The sequence below is a fragment of the Prunus mume genome, linkage group LG5 (assembly GCF_029339155.1).
Source record: "Prunus mume cultivar Tortuosa linkage group LG5, ASM2933915v1, whole genome shotgun sequence".
In the NCBI taxonomy this organism is placed as follows: domain Eukaryota; kingdom Viridiplantae; phylum Streptophyta; class Magnoliopsida; order Rosales; family Rosaceae; genus Prunus; species Prunus mume.
The window spans coordinates 25,918,531-25,934,672 of NC_142702.1; the positions used below are offsets into that span (position 1 = coordinate 25,918,531).

At 38.0% G+C, this 16,142-nt stretch overlaps 2 protein-coding genes across 4 annotated transcripts; one reads left to right on the forward strand and one right to left on the reverse strand.

Moving 5' to 3' along the window:
• Positions 1–74: 74 nt before the first annotated feature.
• LOC103332523 (S-adenosyl-L-methionine-dependent methyltransferases superfamily protein) lies at positions 75–4,687 on the reverse strand. The gene is made up of 9 exons (XM_008235262.2): positions 3,875–4,687; positions 3,623–3,772; positions 3,234–3,504; positions 3,024–3,134; positions 2,352–2,511; positions 1,684–1,941; positions 1,467–1,589; positions 1,311–1,388; positions 75–674 (listed from the first exon to the last, which is right to left on the reverse strand). The coding sequence occupies exons 1-9, from the start codon at positions 4,505–4,507 to the stop codon at positions 467–469; spliced, it is 1,992 nt and encodes a 663-aa protein (XP_008233484.2). The 5' UTR covers positions 4,508–4,687; the 3' UTR covers positions 75–466.
• A 1,510-nt stretch (positions 4,688–6,197) lies between these two features.
• On the forward strand, positions 6,198–11,198 carry BPM3 (BTB/POZ/MATH-domains containing protein). 3 transcript variants are annotated; one of them, XR_016126595.1, is made up of 5 exons: positions 6,198–6,885; positions 8,245–8,593; positions 9,737–10,013; positions 10,175–10,277; positions 10,702–11,198. XR_016126595.1 is itself a non-coding variant. In XM_008235263.2 (4 exons), the coding sequence occupies exons 1-4, from the start codon at positions 6,458–6,460 to the stop codon at positions 10,923–10,925; spliced, it is 1,278 nt and encodes a 425-aa protein (XP_008233485.1). In that variant the 5' UTR covers positions 6,198–6,457; the 3' UTR covers positions 10,926–11,198. The 3 variants fall into 3 exon arrangements, 2 of the variants coding, with proteins under 2 accessions (XP_008233485.1, XP_088907593.1); XM_008235263.2 differs by lacking the exon at positions 10,175–10,277; XM_089051467.1 differs by lacking the exon at positions 10,175–10,277 and having other exon boundaries at positions 9,737–10,053; positions 10,702–10,840.
• Positions 11,199–16,142: the final 4,944 nt, after the last annotated feature.

The following is a 16,142-nucleotide window of genomic DNA, read 5'->3' on the forward strand; positions in this document are numbered from 1 at the left end:
TTATTTCAAGTGTATATTGAAGAAATTCTTAATGGCTCGACGGAAAGAACGGATCATAATTGAATAGAACCATGTAAATAATAAACAATGATAAATCAGAATGGATATTGATATGCCCATTATGTACAGCAACACAAATAATTTAAAAAACAAAATATTGAAACTCTTGTGTAAAACATAATCTAAACTCACTCGCACTCTGATTTTTTCTTTCACAAGGAAAACAGGTGGGGGATTCTCTATAGTAGTGTCAAGTACCAACTCAGAATCCTCAATATTCAGATTGCGTTTTGACACTGATCTGAGGTTTGCCCTACCCAACCCACTACACACAATCAAAAGAATTTTCTCTCTCATTACGCTTGTACCGAGTAAGTTCAGCTCATGGCATCTTAAGTGATGCTGGTGTTAGTCATTTTCCCTTTCGGAAGATGAGCTGTAAAATACAATCTAGTCTTCCAATGCTTCAACTAGTCAAGAGGCGTTTATCAGCAATAATGAGTCTATAACTTGCATGAGGCCCCTCAGATGTGTCTCGCAAATTGATGTGCCAACCCATGGCATTTCCGATCGCTTGAAGTTCATCCATGACAGCAAGAGAGTCACGGATGTATACACGTCCACCGGGTCTTAGCATTCGGTCCATCTCCAGCATGATTGTCGATATTTTGCATCTGTTATAATGATATGAATCAAAATCAGGGTTTAAAAGAAGAAAATAAAATATAAAACCACAACTTTACCAAACCAACAACCCCCCCTCTCTCTCTCTTAAAAACAATCAGTCTCACCCCTGCCCCATGACCATGTGCGCATAGTGTGAATATCCAATAGAACAAGAAGGGAGAATGTATGTAGTACAATTCCGGCCAATGCATTCCTTTTCTTTCCAGTCAAAATGGTTAACTATTCAACCAGATATAGCCTTTCCACTTTCCCAACCATTAGATTAACAACTCCATTCAAAGTTAAATCCAAAGACCTCCCCCAATTAATAAAGAGAGAGGCTTTACCATGCTATAAGGGCAGGTAGTTACATTTCCTAATTTACTAATGAACTTCTACTTTTTCTAAAAGAGCTTTGTTTCAGATTAACTGCATAACTAGTACTACTTTGAAAATTAGTTCTCAGTAAAATGTAAACCCTTCTCATTGCAGCAACTATGCTTGTTCGGTTCCATCTAAAGCACAAAAGGAGAAGATAGTAATGGGAAACAATAATATACTAGACTTAAATAAAAAATTAAAATTTTCTACTTGGAGGGAAAGAGATAGGAAAGAGAAGGGAGAGAGAGACAGAGATGGCTAACCTTTTTTTCTCAATAGAGAAGAGGCCGGCTGCATGCAATAAATCATAGGTTCGTGGGTATGTATCAAATGGTTCACACCTGATACATATAATTCGAATAAGTAACTTTTAAATTCATGGACCTTGTTTAGACAAAGAAAAACAGTTGGTAATGTACCAGTCATGCATAACTCCAATAAGTCCACGGTCATATATAACTGGTAAGGTGTTCGGGCCACTAACAGGAACCACATTCATAACCCAAGAATTCAAATTTTGTTCAATTAGTGCAGCTGCAAATCTGCCAACCAATTAAGAGACAATAAGCAATGAGAAAACCTTTGTTTAAAAAAAATAATTTAGAAGGCCGCTAGAACACAAGATAAATATGATACCCTCCAAAGCCAGCTCTCATGTCCATTGCATTTCTTAATCTAATCTTCTTCCAATGTAAAACACGAACATAACTTTCAATTATTTCATGCCAATATCTAGATTCTGCCCTGAAGAGCTCTTTTCTGGATATATAGGCATCGAATTGTATGCTCTGAAGCCTATCAGGGGGAGTTTGCAAACGGTCTGGCCATTTTGTGACATTTGCTCCATAACCATTTTCAGGGAGTCTTGTGATGCATGCCTTCAGATCAACATACCTGAACCACCACACAAAGAAGAAACCCTCACAAGAATTAGAAGCAAATCAACTACATCCACATGTGAAGCTCTTGTGAAATAATATGTTACAGTTATCAGCACAAATAAACTTAAACTGTGAAATTAGAACTTCAGAGAAATGGTCTACATGTCAGAACCAAAGAAAAAGAGTCCAACATTTTCAAAGCGTTCCTTGAAGGTTTATTCCAAAGTAATATCTCCAAACAAAAACATGCATAGCCTTGTTGCAATGAAAAGCAGCTGGTATATGCATTTGATTAATGTCCGAGTTTGATGAATACGAAAACTTAGATACCTGACTTGGATAATAAAATATTTTACTTGAATAAAATCATTAAATCATTATTCAAAGAAGGGAGTGGGAGAGAGACAAGAATCATAGATATACCAAACTTTGTCTGGGTCATCATTTGGATCACACAATGGAGGTTTGGTTCCTGGGTCCCGATTTAGATAGCAGCTGTTGTTTATAGGCTTTTTCCATATTGCAATATAGCCATCCTTCTTCACAAACTCCCAGCAAAGGCGTGTGGTGAGGTTTAGCATTTCTGCAGAAGGAAAAATGAAAAAACAAATTTTATTGTTTCCCAGGTCCAGATATGATTACTAATCCAACATGTTCACAGACAGACAGCAGGGGGGCTCCATTAAACCAGTGATGCCAGCAAATAAAAAGTTAGCATACAAGACGTTATAACACCGTTGCTCACACTTCTCTTATCAATTATTCACTTTTTCAAAACTGGAAATGCAGTCATACAGGCTCCCTAAAGGAAAGCCAGACAAGAAATTTTCATAAGCACAAAATAAGTTGTTTTTCTGGTTTGCCAGTGAATATAGGTCTTCAAGGAACAATTAAAGTTAAATATCTGGGATTGGCAGCCAAAAAGAAATTATAAGTTTCAATTCATCTTAAGTCAGAAAATGGTAATCCAATGACTGCAGAACTTTCAAACACTAACTAGCAATCAATATTCAGACCCAAAAAAAAAAAAAAAAAAAAACTAGCAATCAATATACAAATTTTCAATTTCACCAAAAGAATGTTTTGCAGTAATACCTTGCCACTGCTCCTCTAGAACATCTTCATGCTTATAAACTGGCTGTGCTGCCCAAACAAAGTATCCACCTGCCCTGAGCATCCTATTAACCTCGAGCAGCAATATCCCATCTTCAGCACAAAAAAGTAAAAGAGGGTAAATAAAACTACAATTAGAAGATACAGTAACCATCACTAGAGAACAAAAAGTCCAATGTAAGTTTTGCATACCATCACGAGTCCAATTAATCCTGCATCGTGAGCAATGTATCAAGTCAAATGCCTGGCTTGGGTACAACAAACGGTGAGTTGCAAATGCTGCTATCATTGCAGGAACCCCACGCTCAAGAGCAAATTGAATCTGGTTCTCATGGACGTCTTTAGGTGCAATTGACATTGTAACTACATTTCGTGACAGCAGATACGCACCAAAACTTGCAACACCACATCCAACATCCAAAACAACTCGGATATGTTGACCAAAGGTGATGTCAGGGACCACCTGCGCGATTAAGGCTTTGACCATCAGATGATCAGAGAAACAAGATACAGCAATAACCCAAATACTCAAACTACCCACTTCACATTTCCCATTACATTAAATTGTAAACCACTTTAACCTTAGAAATATGATCCAAGTATTCATTTGCTCCATGTATAAACTGTGTACCACCTCCAGGAAACTTAAACTTGTTCTTCTGTCGTGTAATCCAGTTCTGACCCCCTTTATCTTCGACTAGACGAGTATGAGGTACATTGTTGAACCAAACCTGCAAGCCAATTTCATTAACAAAGTCTGAAAGATAAACGCTTTAATAATACAAGTAAACAGGGGTAGAAAAAGCTAATAACTTCATAAATGAAGCAAATACCTCGTCGCGGCTTTTAGGCCATGGAATTGGGCTCTTGTAATTCTTGGGCGGCGGAACCAAGCAATTCAAGCCCCGAGCGGGCTCTGGACAATGCCGCTCGAATCTCTCGCCATTCTTAGTCGATTTGAGCCTCTTAATGGCGTCCACATTATCCAAACACGGTATGTACTCGCTCATACTCTTCGGGCAGAGCTCGAACCTCTTAACACTAATCTTACCGGTGCCACTCCCTTCGCTCTCAGCCACCGACCCGTTCCCACTCCCCCAATTCTCCACCACCTCATCGGGATCGAAATCCCCGACCTCGAACTCGTCAGACATGGTGCCATTCTCGTCGACGATTCCGAATCTCTGGATCACATCGGGCGGCGGCGGCGGAGGCGGGGAAGGAGGAGGAGGCGATGGAGGCGGGGCTTGGGGGATGAGGGAGGAGAGATTGAAAGGCTTGTTTTGATTGGGTGAGAGGGAGACGGTGGAAGGGGCTCGACGCGTTGTGGTGAAGAAGAGGAGCTGCTGGGACCCATCGGACCAGTGCTTGCCGAGGTAGAAGAAGGTGATTGAGACCATAGCAAAGCCAAAGACTTTCAGGATCAGTGGGATTCTCAACCAATCGCCATTGTTTAAGATTGTCATGCTTTAATTCAACGAAACTGGAAATGAAGAACGAAACGCTGCGTTTTGATGGGTTGAGAAGGGACCGGAATGGGGGGCGCCGGAGATTTAGAGAGTGAGAGGATCTGAGATTGAGTGTTGTTGCGGAGAGAGAGAGAACCACGAGAGAGAGACGACTGACTGCTTGCTAATGTCAAGGTCACCGACGGATTGAATATTAAAATATTTAGTGGAGGGAGTGAGTGGAGGGAGTGAGAGATGGTTACACGTTGGCGCTAATTTTCCATGTAATGTTGCGCTAAAAATCCAAAATATAAAACATATTAATTTTTATTTTCCTTTTATATAATTTTGCATATATGTTCATATAATTTTAAATTTTAAACAAATAATCCACACCAATTTACACTATTTGATTTGATTTTCTTCCTTTTTTCACACAAAAATATAATCAGTTTGAAAAATTATGGTGAACTGGCCCTTCATAGTTCCATTTTTAATTTTATTAATTCCAAGAGTGTTCTTAATTTTCTTTATATATATATATATATATAAAAGATATTTTCTATTGAGAGAGGCGATAGTATACTAAACTCACACACACTACACGAATGTTAGGACTCTGAGCCTAGAATCTTGTCCGATGAAATAAATACTCCAAACCACTACATTAGTGGATCATTCACAATTTTCTTATATTAATAATGAAGCATACTTGCGAGTCACATCAATGTATGTTGTCGAATTAAACTCTGCAATAATTCAGCCTTTGACATTCTAAATCTTCGTAATTTATGTATTTGTAAAATGTGTGTTGGTTTGTGGGATGATTTTTGTCTATAATACACGCGAATGAAGAGACTTGGGCCTAATTTCATGTAATTATGTTGCTAACCAAATTAATAAAAGATAAATTATGTTTACACCTCATTTTTGTCTCTCGACACTCTTGTTTATTTAGACACCTACTTATATTTCTTACATTCTTTGAACACCCAAAACAAATTAATAATCTTCCAAAGATGTCTCTAATTTTTTGGCTTACTCAAACTATTTTTCTTTGGACACTCCTATTTTTCTTTCTATTATCTACATTGAATTTTAGAAGAAGATGATAAATGACGAGCTAATCTTCATCTATGATGACTTTGTAAGTTTTTTGACCATTTTATTTTGGTTTTTGGCATAAAAAAGGGTTGGTATTGACCATGTGCATTTTTTTAAATAATCACAAATTTATGAATTATTTGTGAATCGTAACTGCACAACTTGATGGTGTGTAATTTTCTATAATTGCAACTTTATGAGTTGTGCGACTCACGTGCCTCAAATCAATAAATTTTTAGTGTTAAAATCAAAATTTTTGTCCAAAATCTTACTTTTTCTTCATTAAAGTTATTAGAGACGACAAGTTATTCCTACATTGTACTTATTCCAGTAAATTTAAGTATATTTATGTCATATATGGATTAGGATTACAGAAAAATGAGTGAGGTAGGAGTGAGTAAGTTGGATGAAGGGGTAAAGTGAGAGTAAAGGGTGAGGTTCAATGATATTTTGTGGGTGTAAATTTTTTTTACATTTTTATATAAGAGTCCTCAAAACTATTTATTTTCCATGTCATGAAGTTGAAAATCCAAACAGAAGCCAGACGGACACGTCAACCAAATGGGAGCACTATAAAATTGAGTCCCAACCCACTTGGCCCGTCAAAAGCGAAAGGCCCCGCCTAACTCTTGACGAGTCGTAACCCCAAAAAAACACCACAAACCCTCTCCGGCCTCCCCTCACAGTCTTCTCGAATCTTCATCTCTCCGGCAAAAGTATCATCTCTCCTTACATTTCACCACTCAAAACCCAAAATTAGGGTTTTAATTCGTCCATTTATCCTACCAATCTGCACAATTTGCATGCCATGCCGCGGCCACGCCTCGACCGCTTGGCTTTTTAGGGTTCCGCTTGAACTGTCCGATGCCGAATCACAAATCGTCCAGAGGGGCTCAATTGGGTGAAGCCATGTCGAATTCGAAGCCTGGGGTCGACCAGGAGTCGTGTTCGAGATCGATCAGCGAGACTGTCAATGGGTCTCACCGGTTCACGATAAAGGGGTATTCTTTGGCCAAAGGGATGGGTGCCGGAAAGTACATAATGAGCGATACGTTTACGGTGGGTGGCTACGATTGGGCAATTTACTTCTACCCCGACGGCAAAAATCCTGAGGATAGTTCCACGTACGTCTCCGTTTTCATTGCTCTGGTCAGTGAGGGTACGGATGTCAGGGCTTTGTTCGAGCTGACTTTGGTGGATCAGACCAAGAGTGGGAAGGACAAGGTGCATAGCCACTTTGATCGCGCGCTCGAGAGCGGGCCGTACACGTTGAAGTACAGAGGCAGCATGTGGTATGTGTTTCTAGGTTAATTGGTGGGTTTCGGTGCCTTAAGTTTCGATTTTGATGATTAAATTGAGTACCTTTTTGGTGAATTTTGGTTTAGGGATCGGTTTTAATGTGGTATGTTGTGGTGGAATGTTGATTTAGCAGCTTGGTAAGCAATTTGGTAATTGTGTTTTCTTAGTGTGTGTCTGTGCCGAATTATGTATTGCACGCTACAATGGCATGCTAATTGTTATATTGGTTGATTGTGGATCTTCCTGATATCCATGTTCCAATATGTGACTTGCTTGTGAATTATGGAGTGCTGATTACTTAGTATATATTACATATACAGAAACGCACACATGTGAACATATTTTAGGGGCTTATGGCTTAAAGGTTAGAGCACTTCTGGAACATAGGTCGACATATCTCCAGGCTTAGACTCGCTTTGAATAAAAAGAAAAAAAACATATGTATTATACATAAAAATAACAATAATTTTCAAATTGATATTACTTTTTTCAATTATATCAATATTTAGACTGATCTTCAATGTGAATTTCCATGCAAATCTTGAGATGAACCATTCTACATCAGTTTTCTTTCACATTCATTATTAGTAAAACATAATATGAATTAAATATTAATCCAATAAACCACTTAGAAAATTAAATCAGCAAAAGAACAAAAATTGATTAGTTAGGATTTTATCTCCCTAAAAATGTGCAACATGACCTAGAGAAGATGATGATTGTAAGACATTCTGTCTGGTGAATACTGATCATATAAAAGATTATTTATATAGGGATATCATTGGCTAATGAATGGAAAACTTGAAAAGGTGAAGATAAATATTGGAGAAATAACTAACAACCGAACCTACATGTAGATATTCAAATGTTGAAGATGTCCCTCTCTCCCCTCTCCCCTCTCCCCTCTCCCCTCTCCCCTCTCCCTCTATTTTGGTTGCCTAGGTGTGGTTAGGGAGCCGACTAAATAACTTACCTTTTCAATCCTTTTGCTTATATATCATCATGGAGTGCTTTTATGGTGTGTTATGTTAAGTATTGGGGTCGTACCATTTTAATGTGGAAAATTATGACCGTGGGGCATCACATATTTACATGCATGTATATGGTAACACTGATATAATAAAAAAGAACTAGTATTTGGTTGGTTTAATTACAATAGAACAATTAGGTTTGCATGTCATGTTGCATTTAATAAGTTTATCAGATTTCTTTATAGATTGGCTGCAGTCTCTGTAACCTATTTCCTAGTTTTTGGATAAGCTTATTTATTTTCATGTATTGGGAGTTTTTTCAAGTTGGAAGCTTCTGCACTGTTTCCATCATCATATTTTACTTCTCTGGGTACATTTCAGGGGTTACAAGAGATTTTTCAAAAGATCAGCCCTCGAAACTTCTGAGTTTCTAAGGGATGATTGCCTTGTATTGAACTGCACTGTTGGAGTTGTCAGAACTCGCCTTGAGCGACCAAAACAATTTTCAATTACTGTACCATCATCAGACATGGGTCGAGATCTTAAGGACTTTCTAGACTCTGAAGCTGGTTGTGACATAGTTTTTCAGGTTGGCGATGAATTGTTTAAAGCTCACAAGTTGATACTTGCTGCCCGTTCTCCTGTATTTAGAGCACAGTTTTTTGGACTTGTCGGGGATTGTAGCATAGATAAAGTAGTTGTGAAGGATGTTGAGCCCTTTATCTTCAAGGTAAGGCTTCATGATCTTCTTGCTTCCACTTATGACCATCTTAAATAAGAGAAAAGAATATATATATTGCATGATACATGCATCAAGACTTCTGCATTTATAAGTCTCCCCATGGTATAATTGAGATTCACTTTTTACACTCTTATTAGTAGTAGAACAAATTCAGCATTGCCTCTTTATGAATTCAGTTATGAAATGAACAAATAAGAAATCTTGGGATAGTAAAATTGGCTGGCAGATGCTAATTTTATCTGGTTAGCATTGTGTGCTTTCAAGACAAAGTACTAATGATAATAAATAAAAGTTCTTATATAATGTAGAATTTGTGGCCTAAATATAAGTAGGAAATGGAAAAGTAAACACTTCCAGGGGAAGGTGGGGTCTAAGTTTTCTTATGTTTTACCTGTGTCCAGATTTTTGGTCTGTGTTGTTCTTCATTGATCACCATTGTACAATTTTCTAACACTCTAAACAAAATAATTAATTTTCTTACCTTTTTATCATGTTACCTTGCGCATTAGCTGTGAAACTCCAAATTTTTAAAGATGTCCTTGTGCAATGTAGTAATGTTTCAGAACCCAAATTTTCTATTTAAAGTCGTTAAGTTCTCATAAATGAGATAATGCATCTTTAGTATAAGAGTTATCTTAAGTTTTTGTGCATCACACAGATTGAAGTTTGTGCAAGTTGCATATCTATGAAAATCCAATGGTTCTTTTCTGTCTGTGTTTGTCTGGGGCTTTCATTTGCACGGTTAAGGTTTCTGGTAATTATTGTTGATGTGGTCGATTATCAGTTATAATCAAATATTAATTTAAAGTAGCCTATGGTCTGTCTTCATTCAGATTGGACACATAATTAAGGGTATTTATGGGAGTTGATTGCTTAGGAGTGATGCTATGATTGTGAACTAGTTTGAGCTCGTTCCAGTTACCTGTAACTCTTTAATATTATGCTGCTCCATTTGTCTATGTTGCGTTAGTTGAGGTTCAGACTAAAGTTTGTTTTCTGTCCTGTGGCCAATAAATTTACAGTGATAAATGAGTGTTTCTGCAAATTGCAATCCATATGCTTAATTTGTGTATGCTGCTATTTTAAGCCTGTTTCATGACTTTAATGGGGATTTTATCCCTTTTTTCCCAGGCAATGCTTCTGTTTATTTACACGGACAAACTTCCTGATGTACACGAAGTTATGGGATCATCACCATTGTGCACATTCACTGTCATGGTGCAGCATCTTTTGGCTGCTGCGGACCTGTATAATCTAGAACGACTGAAAGTATTGTGTGAATCAAAGTTGTGTGAAGAAATCACTACTGAAACAGTTGCGACCACACTTGCTCTTGCTGAACAACATCACTGTCCACAGCTCAAGGCTGTGTGCTTAAAATTTGCAGCAAATCCTGCAAACTTAGGAGGTGGGTGTTTCGCGTAGATTCTGTTGGTGCACGGTTTCAGGTTGTATCAATTTTGCTTTTTTCTCTTTCTAAGTAGTCTCAAGTAATCCTTGATGCCTTATCATGCATGCCTGGCTCATCAAACATGCTGCAGATGTCCTTATGATTGTCTATGGTTTCAGGAAGTCAATAAGGATGTTCCTTAAAATTTATGATATTACATCTGGGTCAGCCTATGGTGACACCTTGATATCTGGCTGATCGAGGGGCAGCATTTTGAGAATGGTATATTGGTTGGTTAATAATAACTACCATATTTGAATGGTCTCAAACAGCTCTCAGTTCCTAGACAGATTAACTTATATTAATTTCACATTAGTTGCTCATTGCCCGGCCGTTGAATGGTGGTTATTCTACTGGACATTTTGGTTTAACTTTTCTTAGTGATTCATGGGATATGAATATGGACAATTTTTCTATGGCAACATGAATTTATGTTACTACCTCTGGACATATACTAATTTTCATGTGTTCATTCTCAAAGCTTGTATTTTCCACATCCACTGCTGCTGTGGAAGTTATACATTTATCTCATCCTTCCGTAAAGGAATTCTTCCTCATTTACTTTGCATGTAACTGTTTTCATTTCGTGGTTCTTTGTGGTGTAAAATTGGATATTTGACCCAATGAATCCTCGTGTGTTCTGCAGCTGTGATGCAATCAGATGGGTACAAGCATCTAGAAGAGAGCTGCCCCTCAATGTTGCTGGAGTTGCTAGAGACATTTGCAGCAGTGGATGAGAGTTCAAGTCTTTTGTCAAGTAGGAAGAGGAGTGGCAGCAGCATATATGGGCTAGACTTGCCAGCAGATGGTGGCGGGGCTGTAGCAGAATCAGCAAATCCCAATGGAAGGCGTGTGAGGCGGCGGTATTAGTGTATGTAGTTACCTTTAGGTGCCACAAACCTGAGAGGAGTGGTCTTAGGAACAAAACGGTAGTTATGAATGGCATGCGGTTAATAGTTACTTATCATTTCCCATTGTGTTAGACACTCCTTGTATAAAGTTTCGATGTCATTTCCTTTGTCATATCAGGTTTGGTGGGGGGCTCTTTTAGAAGTGAACTGAGATTTGAATGTGTTAAATTGTGCTTCATGTAGAATTTGTAGGTAGACTCTCATTTTGAATGGAATTATATTATTAGAGAAATGGCTCTAAATGTCTTGGGTCTTGAGTGTTGAAGTTATCTTTCTTTTATTCAATTTTGGTTTTACATTTTGTTGAAATAACAAACAATTCCACGTTCCTTGTCTGATAAGGTCATCGCTAACACCTCTTCTAAGATCTTTGGTTTACTGAGAGTTGTTATCCTTGGTTATTTTACGTGGAAATTCTTTGTTATTGTGCACAATTTTGATAGGATAGGGAACTAAGGTGGCTTTACTTGTTGAAAATGAATTCAATATTGGATTTATTTCAATAATTTTTTTTCTTCCTCTTGAGTTCATTTGGGCTACTAAGGTGAATGCACTATTGTAATTGGAAACAAAATTCATCATTCAATTTAGGAAAAAAAGAACTACAAGAAGGGATCCGAGTCTATGCATTTAGGTTTCGTGCATTTACCCGTATTTAGTTTTTCTATGCATTTAGGTTTCGTGCATTTACCCGTATTTAGTTTAATCTCAACCATTACAGTAATCCAATCGTTAAAAACAAAGCCACATACCTTAATCTTAGTTTATCTTTTTTTATCAAAACTGGTGACTAACTCCATTACTTTACGACTTTTACCAGTACTTTGGCTCCCAATCCATCACCACACAACTGCATTCGTTCTTTTTTAATCGTTCGAGAAGTTTAATTCAATGAATTTGTGAGCCCGGAGCATCATATGTCTAGATAAATTTTGGTGTCGTTGGCTTTGTTTACTCAAAGTTGGGGGTTGGGTTCAACCCATTTTGATTTAATCCAAACTTCCCCATCTGTTGTCCAAATTATTATTTTATCAGATTTTGTGTTTTAAAAAAATTCAGATTTGAGTGTCCCACCTCCATTAGCTTGTTGGGTTTAAGCATTGTGTCTCTTTCTTTCTCCTTTTTGTCATTGTTAAGGGTTTCTGGTCATTGACCAAAAAAAGAGAGTTCTCGGCACTGGTGGAAACTACAATACGAGGGTTGTGCAATGGGTTAATCAATTGCCTATTTTCCTGCCATTAGAAACATAGTTAATAGTCCATGTTTTCAAAGCAAAGAAACCAGCAACAATTGAAGAAGAAGACAGCAAGCAGAAAAACATTAACACCGTAAATAATATTAATAGCTGATGTGGCTTGACTTTTAACCATTGGATTTTTGTGATGGTTGAGATTAAACTAAATGCGGGTAAATGCATGAAATCTAAATGCAAGGCTGAGGATCCCCAGGAGAAGATCTGATATTATGCAGAATACATGAAAGATGGTTCATTTCAAAGTTGGTACTACAAGAAGCAGCAAGCTAGCTATTTGAACTTTTTTTCTCTAAGAGAATTATGGTATGATTATGAAGAGGGGTTTGGATCATGGCGCAGCTCAGGCCAGAGAAAGGCACCCATTGCAAACTCTCTCTTGTGAGCCAAGTCACCCTTGGTAGACAACCCATACTCGGCAAGAAGCCGGTTGACCTTCCACTCAGGCATGTCCTGGTAGTCCTTCTTGGTATATCTTGGGTAGTGGAGCGGCATCTTGAAGAAGCTCACGCTAGCGTTGGTTTTCTGGCTTTCCATCGAGCTATCTCTTTTCTCTCTTAGCTAGCTTTTATTTTGTGTTTTTAGGTGGTGCTGCTGTGGAACTTACTGTTGCTTCAGGAATTTTGAGATCCATTTATAGACTGTGAGAGAGAGTTTGTACGTTCCTTGAGGAGGCAGGTTGTGGAGGCATGATTAGAGCACTTCCAGCGGCAAGGGGAAGCCCGGCAGGAGAGGGCCTAGGCCTGCGTGACGGCTCCAGCGTGCAAGGGCAAGCCCAAATAAGGCGTGGGCCCACCAACCCTGGCAAATCCAGCCCGTGCTGCTACTTGGGCAAATCTCGTAATGCTGATGTCAGCAACCAATTGAAAAAATACAAAAAAGGAAAAAAAGTACCTAAAAATTCAGATTTTTTTTATTAGTTATATTATTTACTTCCCACACCAAAACTCGAATCATATTATAATTAATAGTTTATGTATAAAATAAAAATAATTTAAAGTGAATAGTAATTGTCCTTTGCCTTTTGCAACACTATTCATGTGAATAAGTAACAGCATTTACCTTCCCTTGTCTTTTGCCATGACAAATGAATGAAAGTGCTCATAAGGTTCACAAGAATTGGTTGGCATACCTTCTCACAACATAGTATTTACATGTTAAATCTTTAGGCCGTGTGATATAGTGGTACTTTTATTTTAAACAAAGTTTCAAGTTTTTATTTTTTGTAATCAAAATAATAATGAACTTCATTAATTATAAAACTTCCCGAGAACTAAATGGAGCAAAACAAAGTGTCATCGTTAAAACGTTGTCATAGAAAACCCCAAGGGAGAAAAATCCTAACAACCTGAGGAGGAACATACCGATAGCAATGGTAGATATGGCCCCTACCCTGAAACTCACTCAACAAACACAATCTCCGCTCTCAAAGTGACTCCATGAAAAATGATTATAAATCAAAAACTAGCGGTGCCAATAAGCAACATGCGTTCGAATAACAATCTCTAATCCCATGTGATCATCACCCAAAACACAAAACCCACCACACAATAACACTATAGTGCCTCCTGCAGGGGATCAGATGGACCTCCCTCTTCTCAGCCACACGATGAGTTTGTGTGATTTTTTTTAATGATTAAGAAGTGAACACATATAATTGAAGGGCCCGGATTTGATACATTTGGGGTACCATGTCTAATAGGCAAGCACGTTACACTTATGAGGCTCATACATGAAATATGTGTAAGACTAAGAGTAAGAAGACTTCAGTCTGATAAGTGTGGTGTCTAGGATCCGAATCAACAACCACTTGAAATAGCGACCCACCTCTTGATTGTGGGGACTGGGGCCCCCTTAAATTCAATCATCAAATATGTATTCCTAGCCTCATGATTTGCTTACCTGAAATTTGAACCCTACCTCGATGTGTTGGACATGTCCTTCTTCCAAGTTCCAACCACATTGTCCAAAATTATGAAGAAGAAAAAAAATTAAGATGGTACAATTGTGTGTCCTGCTATTTCAATCACATCTGCTCATGAAGTATTAATTTTTATAGAAATGGAAAGAGGTAAGACTCACATTCGTACCATACGTGTCCACATACAGAGCAAATCGCTCTATAACTATAAAAGATCATACTTTCATATAATAAATTGTGAGAATAAATTGTACGTATCTTGTGTCATTGAAGACTTTCTATTTGGATTTCTATAGTGGGAATTCAAACAAAATGCAAATATTGTTTTGATTCTTGTATTGAACAATTATCCATATTCTCTCGTATTAGGGTAAAAAAGTTCATTGGGATGCTATTTCCCTTCTTTCTTGAAAGAGGACATTCTTATTTCATGTAAATCCATGTTTGACACATATGCAAAAATAATTAATCAAAAATACAAAAAGAAAAATCTCTAAACACATTTCAAATTATGATTGGTATGAAAATCTCTAACTACCATATTTGAATGGTCTCAAACAGCTCTCAGTTCCTAGAAAGATTAACTTGTATTAATTTGACATTAGTTGCTCATTGTCCCGTCTTTGAATGGTGGTTATTTTACTGGACATTTTGATTTAACTTTTCTTAGTGATGCATGGGATGTGAATATGGACAAATTTTTTTATGGCAACATGAATTTATGTTACTATACCTCTGGACATATACTAATTTTCATTCTCAAAGCTTGTATTTTCCACATCCACTGCTGCTGTGGAAGTTATACATTTATCTCATCCTTCCGCAAAGGAATTCTTCCTCATTTACTTTGCATGTAACTGTTTTCATTTCATGGTTCTTTGTGGTGTAAAATTGGATATTTGACCCAATGAATCCTCGTGTGTTCTGCAGCTGTGATGCAATCAGATGGGTACAAGCATCTAGAAGAGAACTGCCCCTCAATGTTGATGGAGTTGCTAGAGACATTTGCAGCAGTGGATGAGAGTTCAAGTCTTCTGTCAAGTAGGAAGAGGAGTGGCAGCAGCATATGTGGGCTAGACTTGCCAGCAGAAGGTGGCGGGGCTGTAGCAGAATAAGCAAATCCCAGTGGAAGGCGTGTGGAAGCAGCATATTTGGTTTACTGAGAGTTGTTATATCCTTGGTTATTTTAAGTGGAAATGCTTTGTTATTGTGCACAGTTTTGATAGGATAGGGAACTAAAGTGGCTTTACTTGTTGAAAATGAATTCAATATTAGATTTATTTCAATAATTTTTTTCTTCCTCTTGAGTTCATTTGGGCTGCTAAGGTGAATGCACTATTGTAATTGGAAACAAAATTCATCATTCAATTTAGGAAAAGAAAAAAAAGAACTAGTAGAAGATCTGATATTGTGCAGAATACATAAAAGATGCTTCATTTCAAAGTAGGTACTACAAGAAGTAGCAAGCTGGCTTTTTGAACTTTTTTTTCTCTAAGAGAATTATGGTATGATTATGAAGAAGGGTTTGGATCATGGCGCTGCTCAGGCCAGAGAAAGGCACCCATTGCAAACTCTCTCTTGTGAGCCAAGTCACCCTTGGTAGACAACCCATACTCGGCAAGAAGCCGGTTGACCTTCCACTCAGGCATGTCCTGGTAGTCCTTCTTGGTATATCTTGGGTAGTGGAGCGGCACCTTGAAGAAGCTCACGGTATCGTTGGTTTTCTGGCTTTCCATCGAGCTATCTCTTTTCTCTCTTAGCTAGCTTTTGTTTTGTGATTTTAGGTGGTGCTGCTGTGGAACTTACTGTTGCTTCAGGAATTTTGGGATCCATTTATACTTTGTGAGAGAGAGTTTGTAAGTTCCTTGAGGCAGGTTGTAGAGGCATGAGTAGAGCACTTCCAGCGGCAAGGTAAGCCTGGGCAGGTCGCGTAGGCCCACGTGATGGCACCAACGCCCAAGGGCAAGCCTGGGCAAATCTAGCCCGTGCTGCTGCTGCCTGGG

Excerpts from the sequence above, each read along its gene's own strand:
- LOC103332523 (XM_008235262.2), bottom strand. The coding sequence starts at position 4,507 with ATGACAATCTTAAACAATGGCGATTGGTTGAGAATCCCACTGATCCTG. Across the intron at positions 1,942-2,351 it reads GATGACCCAGACAAAGTTTG|GTATGTTGATCTGAAGGCAT; the intron begins GTATATCTATGA and ends GTGGTGGTTCAG. Across the intron at positions 1,389-1,466 it reads ATTGGAGTTATGCATGACTG|GTGTGAACCATTTGATACAT; the intron begins GTACATTACCAA and ends TATATGTATCAG.
- BPM3 (XM_008235263.2), top strand. The coding sequence starts at position 6,458 with ATGCCGAATCACAAATCGTCCAGAGGGGCTCAATTGGGTGAAGCCATG. Across the intron at positions 6,886-8,244 it reads AAGTACAGAGGCAGCATGTG|GGGTTACAAGAGATTTTTCA; the intron begins GTATGTGTTTCT and ends GGTACATTTCAG. Across the intron at positions 10,014-10,701 it reads AAATCCTGCAAACTTAGGAG|CTGTGATGCAATCAGATGGG; the intron begins GTGGGTGTTTCG and ends TGTGTTCTGCAG.